The sequence below is a fragment of the Tachypleus tridentatus genome, chromosome 6, assembly GCF_004210375.1.
Source record: "Tachypleus tridentatus isolate NWPU-2018 chromosome 6, ASM421037v1, whole genome shotgun sequence".
In the NCBI taxonomy this organism is placed as follows: Eukaryota; Metazoa; Arthropoda; class Merostomata; order Xiphosura; family Limulidae; genus Tachypleus; species Tachypleus tridentatus.
The window spans coordinates 159943475-159968010 of record NC_134830.1 but is presented as its reverse complement, the minus strand read 5'-3'; the positions used below and the strand labels follow the sequence as shown (position 1 = coordinate 159968010).

Sequence of the window (24536 nt, the reverse complement as noted above, 5' to 3'; positions counted from 1 at the left end):
ATAACATGAACCAAGTCAGTTAACTAGTTTATATATTTTTTTTATGTTAGGGAGTGAAGTCGTGAGAAATGGAGAATTTTAAAACGTTAAACATTTATAAAATTAACTGCATAAATCTAAGCTACAAAACGACTAACTACCCTAACTCTCTTTAATTTTAAAGAAGTGATACACCAGAGCGATGGCAGCTGGTGAAAAACCACCCAGTATTAACTATTGAGTTTGTTTGTTTTTTCAGACTGAATAGTGGAATTTCACCATCAATATTATTATTACTCACTGTCTAGCAACGAGACGCGAACGCGAAATCTCAACCACATAGCTCGACATGGTGTCTACTCGGCCCATGGGGGTCCACAGAACTTTTTTCACGGAGGAGCAAAGTTTTCTTTGGATGGGGGGTTAGTAATGTGAAATTGTTAATTTAATAAGAAAATCACATGATGAATGAATAAGAAATGAATATAATGTTTTTCATTTTACGAGGGGTAAGTCCCCCTTTGCGGACATCCATGACGTCATACACATCAGAAACTTGTGTAAAGTTAACAAATTACCTTACGGATAACTCTACCTTATAAACATTGTAGATAAATCTATAAAGATAGCTACGAATCAGTAAATCCAAAGCTCATGTTTTTTATTTTCCATTCTCGTACTCACAAACTTTATTGTACTTCTATTGTTGGTGCACGTTGAGTGTTCTTATGAAATAATCTTACTCAGGTAGGAAATTCCCAAAACAAGGTTACAGGTTTTCAACTGGTTGAAGTGGATCTGTTCTTTGAAAAATAAACAAATAAAATGTACGTGCAAACATAAGAAACAAATAAAGTCATCATCACTCACCGCCAACTCTTGGGATAGTCTTTTACCAACGAATAATGGGATTGACCGAAACATTATAACGCCCCCACGACTGAAAGAGCGAGCATATTTGATGTGACTGGGATTCAAACACGCGACCCTCAGATTACGAGTCGAGTGCCTGGGCGTGCCGGGTTGTTCAAAAGAATTATTATTTTGTATATCTACATACGTGTTGCGGTGAACAACGATGTATCCCAAACACGTTTCAAGTAGTTGTATCTGAACGTATCACAAATAACTGAGCCTGGTGGCTTGTGTGCTCGAATCAAAGTATGTGGGCTCGAATCTCCGTCCTACAAAACATGCTCAACTTTTTTGTCTTGGAGACGTTATTGCATAACGATCAATCCCACTATTCATTGGTAAAGAGTAGCCTAAGAGTTGGTAGTGGATGGTAATGTCTGGCTGCCTTCTTTGTAGTCTTTTTCAATGCTAAATTAGGGGCGATTATCCCTTGTGTATCTTTGCGCGAAATGCAAAACATCGACTGTTGCGTCCTCTTTTGCCAAATCTCTCATTCTTCCTTCATGCTGAAAAACTACAACCATTTAACAACACTGCTCCACAGATGGCCTGGGGACCATTAACCAGTACTGCTCCACAGTTGGTCTGAGGACTATTGACCAATACTGCTCCAGGAATAGGCTGAGGGTCACTCAACAATACTACAAAGTGGTCATCAGTTTTTCAGGAAGCAAAGAGTGCAGAAGTAACGACTGAGTTGTTCTGACTTTTACTGTAACTGTTACCTGTTATTTTCGTATACATTTGCTGTTAAACTACACACGTGCTGCACATAACATGGATATGCAAACAACACTCAACTTTTTATCTTATTTTGTCGAGGTTGGCAAAATATCTGAAATGACTTTCGAACTAACTAAAAGTTTATTTGGATAAATTAAGTATGGCACTCTCGTCCTTTAACCCTGATTTGAAACATTTTAGTCCACATTACGAAACCAACGGGTGGCTTTTCTTATCATTGGCCTGTAACCTGTGAGTTCATGATAGCTCGTGGTGTCTTACTCGGTTTGGCTTCAGAAGCACTGTTTCGATGATATCCAAAGAACCAATCTGTTTCGTATGACACCTTTTACACTATTTCACATTATTTACTGATTACTAAATCTACGTCGTACAAACTAGACAATCTCAGACACTTTTACACTATGTCCTAATTACTAAATCTACGTTGTGTAAGCTAGATAGTCTCGAGCACTTTCACTCTATGAGTCAAAGTGCAGATAAGATATAGATGACCAATATGAGAAAAAGATTAGATATAATGTATTTTCTATTTAAATGTGTGTATGGAGGAATAAAGGGAAAAATTCAAAAGAAAAAGAAGAAAAAAAGTGATTTAATAATATTTATCTCGAGCTGAAGCGGCAAATTGGTAGAAATGTTAGCATGTTCTACACAAACCGTCAGAAAACAGAAATAAGCCGCTTGTGTACGCGCGCCATCTTGATTCTACAACTTTAATTAGCAAATAACTTTCTGCATCAATCAATCTCACTTAAGCAAATAATACTATTTTATCAGACCCGACAAAAGGGATCCCCAGGGAAGCACGTGTCCCCCCAATCCTTTCATCGAATAGCGTTTTTAATGATACCGTAGTTCTCATAAGTGATGAAATCCATGGTTATTTAAACATCCCATAATGATTTGATGCATTCCATGCGTGTCTGTTTTACGATTCTCTTATTTCCCCCTCAGCGGACTTGAAAACAATATTCGTAAAATTAAATCTATAAAATAACAAGACAGAAATTATACTTCTTGATAAAACAAGATCCAAAGCACACAAAAAATCTCTCCCCCCAAAACAACAACAACAATAACAAAAATCATGTGATCACATCAATTAATCCTTCCAAAACTTCCTCTCCTTCCGCCAACTTAACCCTGAAACCCATGACGTTCAGAATGCGCGTAGCCAAAATTTCCTCTCCTTCCGCCAACTTAACCCTGAAACCCATGACGTTCAGCATGCGCGTAGCCAAAATTTCCTCTCCTTCCGCCAACTTAACCCTGAAACCCATGACGTTCAGCATGCGCGTAGCCAAAATTTCCTCTCCTTCCGCCAACTTTACCCTGAAACCCATGACGTTCAGCATGCGCGTAGCCAAAGTTTCCTCTCCTTTCGCCAGCTTTACCCTGAAACCCATGACGTTCAGCATGCGCGTAGCCAAAGTTTACTCTCCTTTCGCCAACTTAACCCTGAAACCCATGACGTTCAGCATGCGCGTAGCGAAAATTTCCTCTCCTTTCGCCAGCTTAACCCTGAAACCCATGACGTTCAGCATGCGCATGGTTATTATTCTGTTTACAAGAAAGACACTTCAGAGAAAAGCCATCCGGATTATAACGAACACAGAAAAAAGAAAAATATTACGCACGTACACGTAATGCGCATGCCCAGCTACGCTGTTGTTCAGTGTCAGAACGCACGTTTACAAACTTGCTGGTTTTTAAATTCCACTTTAACTGTGGGGAAAATCTGTAACAATGCTTCCCTTATACTGATCATTGTATAATTTCCTTAAACACTAATATATTCCAATCAAATATATTATTAAAACCACCTGCTTCCTAATAGGCAGTTTTAATTTGAGCCGAGTGTAGTTTAGTAGCAAGAATGTCGGATCACGTGGTCCAAAGTTCCAGAAGCAATACATTCGATACTTTTAGACGTGTGCGCATTTTAAACTGAAAGGCCGTTACTGAACTGTAAGAGACAAACAAAGCCATTGCGGTGGCTGGCGAGTTCTGTTGTCCAGCTGCTGTCCTTCTGTTAATCATTAGACACAGCTATACCTGAACCCTAACTTCTCTGATCTGGTTTAATTGTCCACGTACGCAAAATATGACTTTGAGATAGAAAATTCCAATTTCTCGGATCAGCTGTTGGCCTTTGTTGTTAAGCGTAAAGCTACGCAATGGGTCAGTTGCGCTATGCCTAACGAGGGTATTTTTAAGTAGAAGTTTAATGCAGGGCTTGTTTAGTTTTTTTTTTCCTTCCCAGATTTTCTAGTTTGCATTTCACGGTCTCATGTTCATTACCTCTAAGTATTCCTTTCCACACGATCCTAGAATGACTTGATGGTTAGGGTAATAGGCTTACTAACTGCAGATCGCGAACGTGAAACCCTTGTTTGTTTGTTTTTGAATTTCGCTCAAAGCTACTCGAGGACTATCTGCGCTAGCCGTCCCTAATTTTGCAGTGTAAGACTAGAGTGAAGACAGCTAGTCATCACCACCCACCGCCAACTCTTGGGCTACTCTTTTACCAACGAATAGTGGAATTGACTGTCACATTATAACGCCCCCACGGCTGGAAGGGCGAGCATGTTTGGTGCGACCGGGATTCGAACCCGCGACCCTCGGATTACGAGTCGAACGCCTTAACACGCTTGGCCATGCCGGGCCACTTGAAACCCTTACCGAACGTTTTTGAACCTTTCAAACGTTATAACGTCACGGTCAGTCCTATTATTCGTTGTTAAAAGGGTTGCCAAAGAACTGGTAATGGGCAGTGCTAACTAACTGCCTTATCCCTAGTTTATGATTTCTATATTAGGTAATACTAGTGTTAGGGTCGGCTAGTGCAGATAGCCCTCTAGTAGCTTTGCGCGAAATTCATCAAATAAATAAAACATTTTTACGTATTATTCGTATTAGGTTCATTGACGAGTAGTCTCTCCCGAACACACAAGTACATTTTTAGTACATCGAAAGAAATGCGTGATTGCTCGCTCATTATCTTGGCCTAAAGGCCCAGTGTAACACAATATCAGACAGTTTTTACTTGTTTTTTCGTGTAGGAAAGTAGAGCTGTTTGTGGCTTTCGACAGAAATGTGTGATTTACGGTCGCGTGCGTGAATGACTGTCAATCTCACGAACTCGTCCTTCGTGTACGTGTTACTACAGATCATTACCCTACAATCCTCCCCTCGTCCCACCGGTGTCAGGGTACAGATGTAAACACTCGAAAGTAAATATTTTGTGTTAACGCAATGCTAGGACTAAACTCTGTCAGAATTCAAGTTCGTTCATAGTGTTGTGAACTATGTTTTTATTATTGTAATGTTTTGTTCGCTAGAAAAGGTTTGTTATTCTAGATGATGTAATTATTAGGTCAAGTCTTAGAAGTTTCGAGACGTTTAGGCCTCTGTCGAATACCGAGGCTTCCTGCAGTGTATAGGAAACTGGCACAATATAAAAAATGCCAGACCGAATGGGTTGGTCAATCAGTTCTGAGTTAGTTGATTAAATAAATGAATGAATTAATGAGATTGATTGTCAGTTATCATATTGGTAGGTTAGTCCGTCAGCTTGTTTGTATCTGCAGGTTAGCGAGGAAATTTTGCCAGGTACGTTATTGTTTGTTTGTTTGTTTTTTGGAATTTCTTGCAAAGCTACTCGAGGGCTATCTACACTAGCCGTCCCTAATTTAGCAGTGTAAGACTAGAGGGAAGGCAGCTAGTCATTACCACCCACTGCCAACTCTTGGGCTAGTCTTTTACCAACGAATAGTGGGATTGACCGTCACACTATAACGCCCCCACGGCTGAAAGAGCGATCATGTTTGGTGCGAACGGGATTCGAACCCGCGACCCTCGGATTACAAGTCGAACGCCTTAACACACTTGGCCATGCTCGGCCTGGTATGTTATTGATTAAATTCATTTATGAATTACGCATACCATTAAACTGAGTTGCTGTTGAAACTTTGTTTCTGAAATGTGGCCTGCCAGTGAACGTATCCTGTATGTTGTACCGCAGGAATAAATAAGCAAGTTATTAATAAGTTACAAAACAATTAGGCAGTAATAGAACTTGTTACAACAAAATTTCAGTATATCAGCCCCATGTCAACATATACTTTATCAATCTTCACCTTACTAGAAATTCTACGAAGAATATGACACTATGAACTACGTTATCATTACTGACCAATATACCAGCTTGTAGGTCTTTCGCAATCTGACCTTCTAATGGCTTTGCCCTGGTCATATGTTTCGAAAAATGGTGTGATGACACATAGTGCAGTGACACGGTTACGCCTTCGTTTTTGTTTTTTGTCTGTGTTACTTACCCACATATCATCAATATTGCCTTTCCTAATGTTGGTTAAAAGTTGCCTAATTATTTGTGAAATAACACAATGGAAACAATAACACAGTTAAATAAAGAACATAGCCTGAATAACTTTAACCCAATATAAAGTGTTTATAATGTAATACAATAACGTGTCGGTATCATTATAACCTATTGGGTGTATATACTGTAATACAACAACTTGTTAATATCATTGTAACTTACTAAGTGTTTATACTGTAATACAACAACGTGTCAGTGTTATTACTACCCAATGAAGTGTTTGTACTGTAACACAACATGTCAGTGTTATTGTAATCCACTAAGCGAAGATACGTTTCAAAACACTTGTTGTTAGAATGCTTAATAAATGACTCGGTTAAGTTTAATGTCGGGCCTTTTCTCTGTGATTAAATTCTGAAACGAATGTGCGCTTAAAAACTTACACTTACTTCAAAATTTGCCAACCACACGATCGATAAATATCTCACTGACTGACCATGTTAGTATGAATATAAAAGGATGACTGTTGAATGAATGTCCTCTGGGTATGAATACACAAGGATGACTCTGATGAATAAATGTAGTCTGGGTATGAATACACAAGGATGACTCTGATGAATGAATGTCCTCTGGGTTTGAATATAGAAGGATGACTCTGATGAATGAATACCCTCTGGGTATAAATACAGAAGAATGAATTTTGAATGAATGTTCTCTGGGTATGAATACAGAAGAATACATTTTGAATGAATGTTCTCTGGGTATGAATACAGGAGAATACATTTTGAATGAATGTCCTCTGGGTATGAATACAGAAGAATACATTTTGAATGAATGTCCTCTGGGTATGAATACAGAAGAATACATTTTGAATGAATGTCCTCTGGGTATGAATACAGAAGAATACATTTTGAATGAATTTCCTCTGGGTATGAATACAGAAGAATACATTTTGAATGAATGTCCTCTGGGTATGAATATAGAAGGATGACTCTGCTGAATGAATGTCCTCTGGGTATGAATACAGAAGAATACATTTTGAATGAATGTCCTCTGGGCATGAATACAGAAGAATACATTTTGAATGAATGTCCTCTGGGTATGAATATAGAAGGATGACTCTGCTGAATGAATGTCCTCTGGGTATGAATACAGAAGAATACATTTTGAATGAATGTCCTCTGGGTATGAATACAGAAGAATACATTTTGAATGAATGTCCTCTGGGGCAGTAATGATGATGTTGCCTGTAGTCCTATGCACTGTCACTCCTACGTAGCAGTGAGAGATTTCAATTTCATGGTTTCTTGTGTTTCACGTAAATGGCTAATTGGTATAAAAGTGCATAGTTGTATCACTCCATCACGCCGATGGAAAATGGGTAAAGAGCTGTTATTCTGGTCTTTTTTTTTTTATTTTAAGGACCTGACAGACTATCATAAACAAAGCTGATTCAAAGCTTTATCCCCAACCCCAGTATAGTTCCATGGAAATCAAATCTTCGAAACGAATTCATTGACAATTTTCCTTGTTAGAGCTTCTGCTTCTTGATGAGGAAGAGCATATGTTTCTGGACATTTGGTGAAAAGTCCATTAAAAACCATGATGTATTTATTCCTACTGTTATTCTGTGGCAGTGGATTAGGAACATTGACGACAGGAACTTTCTCAACTGGTGCGTCAACAGAATACTGCTGTTTTTTTGTCCATAACACAGTTCGCACATTTTACACCAATTCTTTGTGTATGGCACAGTTCACACTTGTTACACCAATCTTTGCCCATAACACAGCTTACACAATTTACATCAATTCTTCGTCTATGCACAGTTGACAAAGCTTTCTCCATTTCTTTATCCACGGCACAGTTTACACATTTTACACTAATTGTTTGTCCATAACACAGTTTACACATTTTACACTAATTGTTTGTCCATAACACAGTTCACACATTTTACTCCAATTCTTTGCCGGTCCCTAGCACCGAGCCCGGTATAGTGTGTGTTGCTAGCGGAACCTCATCGGGCTATCTGCTATGTCCACAGAGGGGAATCGAACACCTGATTCTAGCGTTGTAAATCCAAAAACGTCCCGCTGCCTCGCTGGCGAACTTGTCAGATTATGCACGATGAAACGTTCAAGTTTCTCAAATGTTCGTTTCATAGCACGCGAATTCATTAACTTGCTTTTATCAGCGTTTCACTGGTGGAAATATAACTTCTAGAGTTCTGAAAGAGACTACCGTTCTTCCTGTTAAAGAATACATGATTGTTAAAGGTTACCCTTCCTTTGTATCCGGGAACCCTGAATCTAAAACGCGTAGATGTGCGAAAGCTTGACTTGTTTAATAATAATTATACACAAAGCCAGGCTTACCTCAAGTAAGTCTAAGTAAGCAGACTAAGTTAGATTTTTACATATTTTAGACTTTCACGTGGATAACTTTAAGAGCTTTTGATGAGTTTTGCTTACTTTTATTGTGATTCAGTGTTGTGGAGCTTGGCTTTTATGAGAATTATGTTTTACTCCTGTTTACTTTTGTAGTTTAAGCACTTGGATTGTTTTATTTGTTCTTTTTTGTTTGTTTCAACTTGACTTCTCTGAATTATTTTTAATTCCACTTTTAACTTTATTTTAAAGTAACTTCCTGGGGGGAAGAAACTGAACTACACATCCTCTTCTGGTTCAACAGATACACTTATGTTAGGTTTACTGTGTAATAAACATTCGAGTTTAACTGTGAGACAAACTCAGTCAGAGTTTGGAAAGTAAGACACTCTGTGACGTGATTTCCTTGAACCTTCGATGAGCAGCCCCTAACTGGTTACTCTGAGATAAATCTGCGCTCTGGAAAGTTCCAGAACATCTTACACAGCCTGTTTGTTAATTAATGTAGATAAATAAATCAATAATATTATTGCTTTATATTTTTCAATTTCTATATGAATCTAGGTTCACTATTGTGAGAAAAAGACTATACTTAAAAGATGTTCTAAACGTTGAAACGAAACGCCAAAACTTGTGAACACGACTTATAACTTGTCATGAGGTAAGCTTGTTTTGCTTTTTATGTTTGAGCATAAAGAGACAGACAAACTTAGGATATAGAGATGCAGAAGAGTCAATATCCCTTTAAGAGAATGGTTAAGGCTGTTGACTCACAGTCTGAGGGTCGCAGGTTCGAATCCCCGTTACACCAGACATATGGAATCTTATAGCCGTGATGGTGTTATAATGTTACGATCCATCCCACTATTCGTTGGTAAAAGAGTATCCCAAGAGTTAGCGGTGGGTGGTGATGACTAGTTGCCTTCCCTCTAGTTTTACACTGCTAAATTAGGGACGATCAGCACATAGGGTTCTTGTTTTGCTTTGCGCGAATTTCAAAACAAACCAAACCTTAAGAAAAGGACGAACCAACTTCCATGAGACCGTTGAAAATATTTCTATCAGCTTTAATCACGTTCACTGCAACGCCCTGATGAAGGCGGAGTCTGCCAAGAGTGGTGAGAACACAAACCTTTAAATGGATCTTCCTGTGAATATGTAAAATACACAGAGACACTTCTGTGGAATTTGAACACGGAATTTACGCTTTATACTGATATAATTAATCACTTCGTTGGTGGCCTGGCCATACAATGCAGGAATTTCATCCTGCATAATTGGTATCGACGACAAGTTGTCTTGATCGTACCTAAAGAAGCTAGCGACAAACATAAGGCCTAATGGAAAGCCTTCTCTGTACTATATCGAAAAGATTTCATCACCTCGAGGTTCATGGAAAATTTCTCGTTTCAAACTGTAGTCGGTAACGTTCACTTAGACTTCGTTCATTGGTGCAACAAAATTCACTTTTTCGCATCCAAAGTATTTCTGTCCTATCGAATGGCTGGGAATTCGGAGGTAACTAAACATGTCGGATCGAAAGGTCTAAGGTTCGAGTTCGCAATGCGTCACTGTATACGCTTCACACTCTTAAGTTGTAAACGAGTTATAAAAGAGACAGTCAATCCCGCTATTCGGTTTAAAAAGTCACTCACTGCTCCTATAGCGGCGGGATATTATTGGCTCTTTTAGTTTTTTATCTAGCCGTTCAAACATAAGTAAGTATAATAAATAAATATAATAAAGTATGATTAACCTTCCATATTGTAAATAAATGAGAACTGTTTGTGTATCATATTTTTTTGGAAAACCTTTTCTTAACTCTTGTTTGATTGTTGTTAAGCGCAAAACTTTAGATATGGATATGTGCGCTCTTTCCATCGTGTATATAAAACCTGAATTTTAACATTATCAGGCCTCAGACTTACCGAAGGGGGCGTCTATGTATGTGAACAGTTATATGTAATTTAGTTTAAAGGTTTCATATATATATTAAATGATAACTTTTTTTTTAACCTCAATGTAGGCATGTTGTTTTTGTACTTGTTCCCTAAGCATGGCTGATTTATGTTCATTTTTTTTTTTTCCATTTACTGGACCTGTTTTCAGAAACTTGAAATATCAGTTTGCTAAAAGACTGAGCATAGTTTAGAAGTTTGTAAACACGGATGTATACGGTCACACAGCTTGAGCTACCCACGTGCTTGCATATCCACGAGTTCTTAAGAATGTGTAAGCTTCTACTGACGTCATCGACTGAATTCGTTAATGAGAAACCAATGAAGTTTCCTTAATAGCCAAACAGTGGAGTAATCACGGATTGGTTGGAATATCGCAACCACCAACTACGTAGTCTTTCTCAGGCATGTTCAGTCTTAAATCATTCCTCGGGTGTCTCCTGGAAACAGTTTCTATGGTGACAACAGCTCATGATTTATCGGTAATTTTAGTTCGCTTCTCGAAGGAACGGAAAATCTTTTAAGGTTTCTCAAAGCCAGAAGACGCTAGTTCACTGACCACGCTAACAACAGCTGTGGGTCGCTCTTACAATATAAATCCCGCGAAACGTGACAGTTTTGTCAACTTGGTTCACAAGTCCCTCAACTTGAAGGCTCGTCGGAGATCACGATGCGATTGGCTGTGACATTATGTATTTTGGTCGTTGTGTGTGCCTTACCCTTATCAACGGCGTTGTATTTCAAGGTGAGTTTCAGAGCTATGTTCGACGAGACACGTTTCTGTTTCTTATGTTTCTCAATACCAACACTCGCTACGGTGAGTCCATGTTACTCTTTAAATCTAATTTAAATTAATATTCATTTCACTTTGCCCTCTAGTGGTCGAATTTTGGTAAAAAAAAAAGGGAAAAAACGGATTTCGATGCCCGTAATGGGCACATTATAGATAGCCCGTTATTGTGTATCTTCACGCTTAACAACAAACGTTTAGAGTTCAGTTCAAGCTGTCTTACACTCTTAAATGGGAGAGTTCGAACAAAAGAATTACAAGTAATCGGATCAAAGTACCGCATTACAAGTAATCGGATCAAAGTATTACATTACAAGTAATCGGATCAAAGTATTGCATTACAAGTAATCGGATCAAAGTATTGCATTACAAGTAATCGGATCAATGTATTGCATTACAAGTAATCGGATCAAAGTATTACATTACAAGTAATCGGATCAAAGTATTACATTACAAGTAATCGGATCAAAGTACTGCATTACAAGTAATCATATCAAAGTATTGCATTACAAGTAATCGGATCAAAGTATTGCATTACAAGTAATCGGATCAAAGTACTGCATTACAAGTAATCGGATCAAAGTATTGCATTACAAGTAATCGGATCAAAGTGTATTGCATTACAAGTAATCGGATCAAAGTATTGCATTACAAGTAATCGGATCAAAGTATTGCATTACAAGTAATCGGATCAAAGTACTGCATTACAAGTAATCATATCAAAGTATTGCATTACAAGTAATCGGATCAAAGTATTGCATTACAAGTAATCGGATCAAAGTATTACATTACAAGTAATCGGATCAAAGTATTGCATTACAAGTAATCGGATCAAAGTATTGCATTACAAGTAATCGGATCAAAGTACTGCATTACAAGTAATCGGATCAAAGTATTGCATTACAAGTAATAGGATCAAAGTATTGCATTACAAGTAATCGGATCAAAGTATTACATTACAAGTAATCGGATCAAAGTATTGCATTACAAGTAATCGGATCAAAGTACTGCATTACAAGTAATCGGATCAAAGTATTGCATTACAAGTAATCGGATCAAAGTATTGCATTACAAGTAATCGGATCAAAGTACTGCATTACAAGTAATCGGATCAAAGTATTGCATTACAAGTAATCGGATCAAAGTATTGCATTACAAGTAATCGGATCAAAGTACTGCATTACAAGTAATCGGATCAAAGTATTGCATTACAAGTAATCGGATTACAATGTATTGCATTACAAGTAATCGTATTGCATTACAAGTAGTCAAAGTACTGCTGCATTACAAGTAATCGGATCAAAGTACTGCATTACAAGTAATCGGATCAAAGTATTGCATTACAAGTAATCGGATCAAAGTACTGCATTACAAGTAATCGGATCAAAGTATTGCATTACAAGTAATAGGATCAAAATCGGATCAAAGTACTGCATTACAAGTAATCGGATCAAAGTATTGCATTACAAGTAATCGGATCAAAGTATTACATTACAAGTAATCGGATCAAAGTATTGCATTACAAGTAATCGGATCAAAGTACTGCATTACAAGTAATCGGATCAAAGTATTGCATTACAAGTAATAGGATCAAAGTATTGCATTACAAGTAATCGGATCAAAGTACTGCATTACAAGTAATCGGATCAAAGTATTGCATTACAAGTAATAGGATCAAAGTATTGCATTACAAGTAATCGGATCAAAGTACTGCATTACAAGTAATCGGATCAAAGTATTGCATTACAAGTAATAGGGTCAAAGTACTGCATTACAAGTAATCGGATCAAAGTATTGCATTACAAGTAATCGGATCAAAGTATTGCATTACAAGTAATCATATCAAAGTATTGCATTACAAGTAATCATATCAAAGTACTGCATTACAAGTAATAGGATCAAAGTATTGCATTACAAGTAATAGGATCAAAGTATTGCATTACAAGTAATAGGATCAAAGTATTGCATTACAAGTAATAGGATCACGAGCATCTGTATTTGTCTTATCTCGAGACAGGATCTGTAAAAACTCTAACGATGTATCAATAATAAAAACATTGTTCACTCTTGTAAGCGGGATATTGTACATAACTACAATAAGCCATGTTGTATGAACCATCTAGGACAAGAAGGGGCCACGTTTTGTTTCTTTCAGTTTCCTGCTAATATAAAACCTGAACATTTCAATGAAATATAGTACATTAGCTCGATGGTGTGTTTTGTTATACTTTTCAGAATTTTAAATACCCAACAAATCAGTTACTTAATTTGTTATACTTCTCAGAATTCTAAATACCCAACAAATCAGTTACTTAATTTGTTATACTTCTCAGAATTCTAAAAACCCAACAAATCAGTTACTTATTTTGTTATACTTCTCAGAATTCTAAATACCCAACAAATCAGTTACTTAATTTGTTATACTTCTCAGAATTCTAAAAACCCAACAAATCAGTTACTTATTTTGTTATACTTCTCAGAATTCTAAATACCCAACAAATCAGTTACTTAATTTGTTATACTTCTCAGAATTCTAAATACCCAACAAATCAGTTACTTAATTTGTTATACTTCTCAGAATTCTAAAAACCCAACAAATCAGTTACTTATTTTGTTATACTTCTCAGAATTCTAAAAACCCAACAAATCAGTTACTTAATTTGTTATACTTCTCAGAATTCTAAATACCCAACAAATCAGTTACTTAATTTGTTATACTTCTCAGAATTCTAAAAACTCAACAAATTAGTTACTTAATTTGTTATACTTCTCAGAATTCTAAAAACCCAACAAATCAGTTACTTTTTTGTTATACTTCTCAGAATTCTAAAAACCCAACAAATCAGTTACTTAATTTGTTATACTTCTCAGGATTCTAAAAACCCAACAAATCAGTTACTTAATTTGTTATACTTCTCAGAATTCTAAATACCCAACAAATCAGTTACTTAATTTGTTATACTTCTCAGAATTCTAAAAACCCAACAAATCAGTTACTTATTTTGTTATACTTCTCAGAATTCTAAAAACCCAACAAATCAGTTACTTAATTTGTTATACTTCTCAGGATTCTAAAAACCCAACAAATCAGTTACTTAATTTGTTATACTTCTCAGAATTCTAAATACCCAAGAAATCAGTTACTTAATTTGTTATACTTCTCAGAATTCTAAATACCCAACAAATCAGTTACTTAATTTGTTATACTTCTCAGAATTCTAAATACCCAACAAATCAGTTACTTAATTTGTTATACTTCTCAGGATTCTAAAAACCCAACAAATTAGTTACGTATTTTGTTATACTTTTCCGAGCTCTAAAAATCCTAAAAAATCGGTTATGAATTTCGATGTATTTCTTAGTACTCCACTGAAAACACCTGATTCTAAAATATACCCTACAAAGTTCGGATTATTTCACATAAAATACCCAGTAATAATTCTAGTTTTATTCTAATGACCACTATTTTAGGGCTTTTGACGTTTAAATGGCTTACATATAAAAGAGTTCTGAAGTCCGTTAAAACGTCCTAATTGTATTTATAACTGGGGTTTTATTCATCTTCGGTTTGTAAGTGAAACGGATCGACTATTGATGGAATAAATTTGCTTAAATTAGCAAAACTGTCACCTCAAGATGAGTGAAGCGTTTTTGTTTATTTGGAGGCAAGTCGATCTGAGAGGTTATCATTTTGGGTTTTGGGTGGAAGGGTCCGAAGTTCGTGATTTTGTGCTGTTAAACATGCTCTGCACTTCAAGGTGTGCATTACTTATAAAAGGAACAGCTGTTTCCGTTACTGGGATAAACAAGCAGGTTAAATCTCTTGTAGCGGCGAGTGCTGTTGGTTCACCATTAGAGGCGGTTATACCCAGGTAGAACCAATTATCAAGGGTGGTCTTGGTCATTCAGGATTCCCGGGCAGAATTCAGTAAATGGGTCATCGTAATAGTCTTGATGACGAGAAACCCACTTGAAATAAAAATGTATCTCACAACGGCTGGTTATGGGTATTAACACTTTTATTGATAAACAGAGAATATAGTTTCGATCTTCCTAGGTCAATTTCAGGTATTTTGTTAACTTAAAGATGAGCTAGAAATGTCGAAACGCTGTTTTCTGCTTATCATTAAAAGTGTTACTAACCATAACCAGCCATTTTGGGGTCACCATGAAGATTTGAAAACTTAAAAGTTGATTAAAAGGCATAGCACCGGGGGTCCTTCCATTTGTGGGGCCCCGGACAATTGCCCAGTTTGCCCAATAGGTGAAATCGTTTATGTCAAATAGAGAGGGGGGAGGAGGGCCATTTGACCCGGACCTCAAGCTCAAAGAGGGTCTCAAGTTCATACCCGTTTCACTTTTCCGTAAGTCTAATGATCCTTTCTTACTTTTTTCAATGGCCATCATTTTGTATTTGTATCATAGCCCGGGGCCTTAAAAGACAGAAGTGTCCCGGACCTATATGGGTCTTTGAAAAGACCTGGTTTTAAGAATTCTGACATTGTAATTTAGATCACGTGAATGCCTCTCAGGTTGACCTTGTTTCAGTTCTTTTCAGCGATTTTCTCTATTATGGACTCAGCTCGACTTCCAAGCAATGAAAGTGATGTTTGAAACTTCCGTCTTTAGTTATGATATGAGTTTTTATGTTCAGAGCTCATGCGTGACTTCGGTCACGACTCGAGAAAACCTCAATTTCAGATTGAACAAGAAACCTAAATTGTCGTTTACTCTTCGATGTTACGTAAAAGAGATATTGATAAAAAAAATTTGAATGTCTCCAGCTGAGAAAGAAACTGCACATTATTCCATCTATTTTGAAATATTTCCTGTCGCCTCAGCAGAAAATAAAACCCAACAAACCATCACACTGCCTCCCCCATGCCTCACAGTAGGTGCTATCAATCGTGGTAAGTATCTTTCACGTTTCTTCCGGCGAACATACAATCAATACTTTGAACCAAATATTTCAAACTGGTATTCATCCATCCATAATACCATTTCCAATTATTAACAGTCTAGTTTTTGTGCTTTTCAATCTCTTGACAACATTTGGAGATTAAAGTAAAAGTTTTTTAACTGTTACACAACCAAACGTTACATTCATGTTGAGTATTCTTGATACTGTAGACCTGGACTCTTTTCTGTCATATGTTACATGGTTGTTTATCTCATGCTTGAGATCAGTGTCAGTCTTCCTTCTGTCCTAACATCAGTAACATTCACTTTAGGTTTTCTGTTTCTTCCTTTCATAGTTTCAGATTTTCCAGGCTACGCTTCTGGGACCGTAACATGACAACTCTATTATTTATCAAAGTTTATTTGTGGAACGCAGCTTAACTGATTTCTTCTAGCGTATACCGATACCATATGTTTCTTACTATATAGCTAAGACACTGAGAGTTATTACCCTAAACTTGATTAGTATGTTTATTCAAGTAGTACCTTCATGACATGCCCTTGGTACAAGTATATGTGAATTCTAAAGAATGATGAATTGTTCTCACACTGGCTTCCTCTATTGTTAACAAGGATCAGTGAAGCATTACCACAGTGTTGAAATTTACATTCTGTAATGGTGTATTAGAAATGGTCCCAAAACTGTATACTGTTAGTATTGTAACTTATGGTCATATAACCTGTCAGTCCATCAGATATAACTATTAGCTGGTATGCGCTTTGAGAATGGTATGTGCTTTGAGAATCTAGCTGATAGAACTATTTATTTTGCGATTGAGTTTCAGCATGTGGTAGCAGCCACAAATAAAATCAAGCATATGTTGTTTATTGAATTTCACTTGAAGGCTGTCTGCTGCTAGCCCTCTCTAACTTTGTAGTGGTAGACTAGAGAGAAAACAGCCAGTCACCACCGACAACAACCGTTAACTGTTAGGCTACTTACCAATGAATAGTGGGATTTACTGTTCCATTATAACGATCACACACGTGAAATGAAGAGTATATTCGGCGACGGGTTTCGAACCAGTAACCACCATGTCACATGCATTAATAAAGAAGTTCAACGTCAATGATAAAACTATATACATGGATTCGAATACCCTGTTGAAAGTGTGGATCTATTTTTCTGGTTTTGTAGCTTCATAGAAACTATTTGTTAGATCGTGTCGCTGCTGTTCACGTCTCCTCTTCGTCAGGTAAGGTAATAAAGCGCACGTGAAACATTGATGGCAAACAAACCAGACCTTTGATATCCACAGAAAAAGGTTTTAAGGGAAAGATGAAACATAAAACACAATGAAAGTGGCTCGAACAGAAGTAAAGTGAGGAAATGAAAAACACATTAATATCTGAAAGACAACAACAACAAGAACAATCTCCATGTAAAAGGGTAGTCCCAGAGTTGGCGGTTGGTGGTGATAACTAGCTGTCTATCCTCTAGTCTTACACTGCTAAATTAGGAACAGCTGGCACAGATAGCTTTTGTGCCTCATTTTAAATAAATTCAAACTAACCTTTTAATCAAACTTTATCTTTGTGGAAATTAACCTTACAAAATAATCGTATTAAACGCTATAATATATATTAAGTTCTAAAGACATTGAAAAATAGGCTTAAGCTATTAAATGTTAATATCTTATTCTGCAATATGTTAACGAGAGTAGTTCATAACGTGAACGAGAGTATAGCGTCGTGCAGATGTTTCAGATTTGCGTTTCACCTTCCTAACTTTCAACTGGTAGATTAAATTCATCGCAAAACTTGAGCTACTCTAACGTTACTCTTACAACACACCCACGGACCCGAATTGGGAGAATGATGTTGCGGTGACGGTATGACAAGTATTCTCAGACAATATGTTTTCCTTTAATCAGTTCTGTGTATAAGTCGCCGTACATGCTATGGGCTGTTATCGCTTTACAAGGTCGTAAACATATAAGCGACTTTGGACTCGTTTTTCATTACAAAAATGTTGTCGATTGAAATACTATACTACAACTTCTGGCGGTTTTATTAATAGGATGGTCAAGGGTTTGAACCGAGTCAAGGACAAACGTAGCTACAACAAATAACAAAAATTTTCCACTACTGTCAATGACTATATAATTAAGTACTGACTCGCAGAAGTTGTCTTACGTCAGCAGTTTCCAAAATTCTTGACATACCATTCAAGTGCATGTATTTTATTTGCTTCCGAGAGTACACATTTTTCAGTTATAAAGTTAGGACTGATGCCTTGTGTTGATATGGTGCACTTATAAAATGTGCTCCAGGTGGTACCACTTACTACGTTTGATTGCTTGTTTGGAATTAGGCATAACGTTATACAATGGGTTATGTGTGCTCTGCCCACCACGGGTATCGAAACCAGGTTTCTAGAGGTGTTAGTATGTAGATATACCGCTGTTTTACTGGGGGCGCCACTTACTTATTAATAAACCGTGCAGTTATCTTTCTTTGCGTTTGTTTATTTTTAGAGTTATCCGATTCTAATCATTAAGTGATTAGCTGGAGCGAGAAACGATAGTTAGTCAAAATTACCACCGTCAACTCTTATTTGGCCACCAAAGTACGGATACAAACATTTTTCTTGGAATTTCAAATGCATAGTCCGACACACTGAGCGTTTGGCCACACTCAGCCATTTGCATAAGATCAGGTATATGAGCTAGAGGGACATTTTGGTGGCTCTCTGTATCTTTTTGTCAGTTCTGAATAAAGGTTTGAAAGTCTTGCAGTATCTGAATAAAACTGCTCGCCAGCGTAGCCGTGTACGCCTTAGTTCTCGCGCTATGACCACTACATTACAAACAATAAGCACAATCATAAGCTAAAAGCAATAACTGGCGTATTTAAAGAAATATCGAACGACTGAGATGACCCGTTGACCATTCAGTCTGTACAGTTTTTTTAAAGCTCCGCCCACTTATTTATTTTGAACTTAAAATTCTATATTTGTTTGAATTTTCGCGCCACGAGGGTTATCTGCGCTAGTCATCCTTAATTTAGCAGTGTAAGACTAGAGAGAAGACAGCTAGTCATTACCACTCACTGCCAACTCTTGAACTACTCTTTTACCAACGAATAGTGGAATTGAACGTCACATTATAACACTCAACATGGCTGAAAGGGCAAGTATTTGACGGGGATTCGAACCGGCAACCCTCAGATTATTAGTCAAACGCTCTAACCGCCTGGCTCTGCCGGGCCCTAAACTTAAAAAATCGGACTACATCGGATTTTTAAACACAATTCATGCGCCAAATTGTTTGCGAGACCGTGACTTTTTTATTACAGTGACGGTCCTTAATAACTTACAAGTCACAAATGGAACGTAAACAAACATACCATCAGTGTTGTAATTAACTACACTTATCTACATTTCCTACACATTTCTGCACACAAGACGACCGGTTTCATTCAATTGCCCCCCTGCTAGTATAGCAGTAAGTCTAAGGATTTATAACGATAAAATCAGGGGTTCGATTCCCCTCGCTGGGCTCAGCATATAGCCCGATGAGTCTTTGCTATAAGAAAAACACACATACATTCATCCATTTATTTTGGTCAGTTCAGTTCTTTAAACACGAAAATATAAAATCACTCACAATGGTGTAATATTTGTGCGTACTCCACCGTGTAAAAATGTGTCATCTTGTTATCAAGTGCAAAGATACACAACTGTTTACCTGCACTTTATCTAGCGCTGGAATCGAACACTAGATTCCGTAATTTTGAAACAGTTTAGAAAATAAATAGATAAATAAAAAAAAAGAAGTTTTATTCTTTTCCCCACCCAAAAAAACAACAAAAAACAAATTCAAAATAATAAGTAATCGAATAAAGGGGAATTTTTAATTTACTTGGCATTATAATTCATATTATTACTATGCAATTTCAGAGATAGAGGTGCCCCCTGGTAGGATAGTAGTAAGTTTAAAGATTTCCTACACTAAAACCTGAAATTCGGTTTTTCACGTGTTAATTAAAAATTAAAACTTATTTACTCATAAAGCTTAAACGATAAGACAGAGAGAAGATAGTTTTACTTTCTAAAATTACCCGTTATTAAACGCGCTGGTCGTTTCCGGAAAGGATGGGGTTATAATGTAACGGCTAATCTCACTATTATTTGATAAAGAACACTCTGAGAATTGGCGGTGAGTAATATTGATTAGTTGTTTTCACTGTGGTTTATCACTTCAATTATAAGGACAATTATCGTAAACAGTGAAATCAAATAATAAAAATACGTACGAAACTTGACTAAGAACATTCTATCGATTAAAAACACGCCATCTACTAGAGGAATTTAGATTGAATTTGAATGAATTCATATGTGACTTACAAATGAAAAAACAAGAAAAACATTCCATTAATTTTGTCTTAAAGTATCTTTCATTTTCAGGTTATAACAGTATATTCTAACAAAATCTTATTTCCGTCATATGTTTTCTATATTTTAAAGGTTATGACAATCTGTTATATTAAATAATGTTAACATTCGGCTTATTGTGCGTAATCGTTTTTTAAACTAAATAAATTAATTTAACAATTTTTTTAAATTAATGTTATTTATTTTTTCACGAAGTTTAATTATAAGTTTTGGTCAATACATATATATTTATTTCTGTTTTGTTTCATTCATTTGTTTTATTTATATATTCGAATATTAAACAATTTTACTGTTAACAATCTAGAGAAGCTCTGATCAGAACACAGCGTGCAGCCGATCGACTCCATGCGGTTGGGGTGTGTATGACATTCAAAATCGGTTGGTGCAGTTCTACATGAAAGGACCGTACGTATTTTTATATCAGATGTACTAATTTATTACTATCTATTGAACGTTTTCATAACAACAAACAGATATGTGTTTAATTTGCAGATAACAAGATGGAAGTAAAATTGCATCATTGCGCCATCTACACACTACTTTTACAGTTACAATAATAATAAAAATCGTTTAAAATTAGTATTTTGGTAACAGTAATTTAACATTGTAATATTGCTACATACAATGTTATTAGCATCCTCGACATAAAAAATATTAATTTTGCCGAATATTCATTAGATCGAACTATTTCTAACCAGATCATAATTAATTCGATCTAAAAACATAAAAGTTTTAAGTTTTTATCTTATATCAGAAAGACAAATTATTACATTATGCTAAATGAAATTATGGTAAGGCAGTTAGTCATCACCACCCACCGCCACATTGATCGTCACGTTATAACGCCCTTACGGCTGAAAGGGCGAGCATGTTTGGCTTGACGGTAAATCGAACTCCCGACTCTCAGAGCACGAATCGAATGCCTTAACCACTAAGCCATGCCGGATCTAGAAAGCCACTCTTGATATACAAATTTTATGTCAGTTCGCATGAAACTAGAACTGAAAAGCAGATGATGTGGGTATTGAAGTTTGGTACACCTTACATATAAAATGTTAAAATCTGGCATTCATTATCTAGAACTAATTGTAGAAGGAACTGGTTGGGTTAGCTTGTAAACACTCTTTGATTTCATGTTTTCTCATTCAAACTACGTCCATTATCTTGAAGTGTTAATTGTCTACTGGCGTTCCACATGCTAAAACTTGTAGGTGGACAGAATACGTTTATTTCAACCGCTATAATTACTTTCTCTTTAATGCGCAAATGTGTGAATCTTTGCTGCCAACATATGGACAGTTGTGGAAAAGCAGTTGTTTCTAATAAAATGGAAGATAATAATAGTAAAAACAAGTCATTGGATGTGAATAGTAAAATTTGTCTTGAATTTGCCATATCCCCTCCAAAAAATCTGTATGAATAACACAGTGAAACGTAAATTGTTTACTTTAATATACAATATTTTAAAAGAAAATGCTGTTATTTACGCTCTTGTTTTTCGATGTTTCGTAGGTGCTACTGCCCGAATGGAACACGGTGTGTGAGGACCACTGATGCACTGCTTATTTATTCTTTTGTCTATCACTGTCGCCCTCTATCGAGACCAGCTGAACACGTATGGCCAGAATATGAAAAGTAGATGTAATTTTGAAGCTTTGTTGTAGACTCTAAGCTTAAAGCCAAAGCAGTTCCATTATGCTCTGGATAAAATCAAAACAATTTACTCTAGCTTGTGTAGCTTAATATATCATTGTATATAGTGGACTTCCTTCGTGTTGTATATTTGTGTTCCATGATAAAGTATTTATTATTTTAAGAATACCAATGAGAAATCATGTAAAACTTATGCTTCCATTCCATAAATGCATTAAAAATAAGTGAAAATGAATGAGACCTTTTTTATTTTTTCGAACATAACCAAAACCTAAAACGAAACAAAACACCAGAAACGTCGACGTGCGCATCAAAGTATCGTCAACACATCGTGTGTTTCATCTTATCCAGCCAGAATTCGAGACAGGTTTTCGACTTATACATTACGGTATTTTATTACACCAGCTTAAGCCAAAGACACTTTCCAAAATCAATATTTTTTTTCCTATCACTAATCGGCTCTGAATTACATTTATTTGAAATAAAAATGTTAATTGCATTTCACTAAAGTTGGCTAGGTATTCGAAACTTTTGGTCTCGCTTTGAAGTGCTCAGATAAAATTTTCCTGAGAAACACACCGAATTGTTATTTTTACAGAATATGATTGCTTAACAACCATTTTAGTTTCTCAACTCAGTAATGGCACTCTCAGAATAACACTGATCTTGTAATAGGTTCGCGTAAGGTTCATTCATAATAACTATAAGTTAATTTCTATAAGAAATCAACGACTATTTTGTGTGTAAAGCTCATAAGATGGAAACTGTTGAGATATTCTGATAAACTAATATATATTGAAGAAAGGACGTCTCAGCCACGCAAGGGACGAATATTCAGAGATTTTTTTCTTCATGGATATCATTCCTACGTCATAGTCAAAAAATACTTCTCAGTGGTAATACACGTGCAAGATAGACTGTCTGTCTTTATGACACAGTATATAGTGTTAAAGAATAATGACACTAGGTATGTAGCTAAAACGCAAGTCACACAACTGACCATCTTAGCGAATCATCCAATGGCACGAAACTTAGTCATTAGATGTATTACAAACATTATAACATAGCGAACATACATAATAACCATTTTAGTTCTCTTAATTCGGTAAGTGACATTTCTCAACTCTTAGAATTGCCCTCTAGTTAAATATTTCTACAAGGTTTCCCCTTTCCGTTAAATAACAACATCTGCATTTACGTTTCTTCACATACAGTGAACTTTATTTCACTATTTATTACTTTTAATAAGGGTCTTCAGACTGGTGCAATATTTATTTGCTGTTGTTTTTATCAGTATGAGGCGAGGGGGAGGTGTACAACCTACGTGTTCCTGGATACCCTAATATCAGTTGCTTAACGTCCAATATTTCCTTTCTCGTGCCACTTTCTTCGAGTCACCCCAATGACAGACAAAGATAAGATGGGGAGAAAATATAAACTAATTATTTACAATTAGCCTAAGTGCCTCTCTTGCCTTGAGAAAATAAATATACATCTGAACTGACCCGACGAAGACTTGGATTTGCAGATTGAACCTTCGTTTTTCAACAACAAATACAGTTGGATGAACCGGTTTCTAGTTTCACTATCTAAAAATTGTTTTGCTTGATTAAGACTCAGCGTTATAGTTTAGTTGTAGAGGAAAGAGGAAATCTCGCGTGGAGATAGAGGTAACGAACAACATAACCTACAAAAAATAATTTGAATTTGTTTTAAAAAGCTCGTGATTATTAAGAAATTAAAAATATTGTCAGAAGCAAACGACAACAACAAATCGTTTTACAGTGTTTTGTTTGCTTTAAGTTATTATTTTGTCGGCTGTGATTGTAGATATGAATATATAATTTGAAGAGGGCGCTAACATACTAGTAGAAATTACCTTTTTCGTTAGTGTTAGACGTTGTTATATAGTAATTAACTCGCTGGTCTCTGAATCTAAAAGCCTAAAGTTCGGTAGCGTGATATAGCTGAAAATGTTTCAGAATTTAAGTTACTAAATGACAAACAATCTTACTATTCAGTTAAGAGTATGTGTGTAGGCGACGGGGTCTTATGACTATTGTTTTCTTATTGTAAACACTTCTAAATTACGGACAGCTAAGCCTAACCTCAGCCGGTGCGTAGGATACGATTTCGTTAAGGTTTAAAATATCAAATATTTAATCCTAAAGTTAACTAAGAAAGAAACTTTTTAATATTACATCATTATAAATATTCTTACTTCAGAAAAAGGCTATACATGTATCTTATATTCTGTAATACTGAGTCTGTTTCAAAAATGATATAGCTTTGAATAAGAAGTCTTGAATAATATCTTGAATTTGTTTCACTTGTGACGTCATAATTTTAATAACTTCTAATCTACGATAAACATCAAACTACAAAAAAATATGACAGTAATGAAACTGAA

At 36.1% G+C, this 24536-nt stretch overlaps 2 protein-coding genes across 3 annotated transcripts in view; one reads left to right on the top strand and one right to left on the bottom strand.

Annotated features, from left to right (window-relative positions):
- The window catches only part of LOC143254279 (U-Kazal-Dg21.2-like), an 87314-nt gene that overhangs the window by 13143 nt on the left and 49635 nt on the right, over positions 1-24536 (bottom strand). The window lies entirely within an intron of this gene.
- Positions 10730-22361, top strand: LOC143254276 (uncharacterized). The gene is made up of 3 exons (XM_076509178.1): positions 10730-11073; positions 20778-20878; positions 21986-22361. The coding sequence occupies exons 1-3, from the start codon at positions 10999-11001 to the stop codon at positions 22110-22112; spliced, it is 303 nt and encodes a 100-aa protein (XP_076365293.1). The 5' UTR covers positions 10730-10998; the 3' UTR covers positions 22113-22361.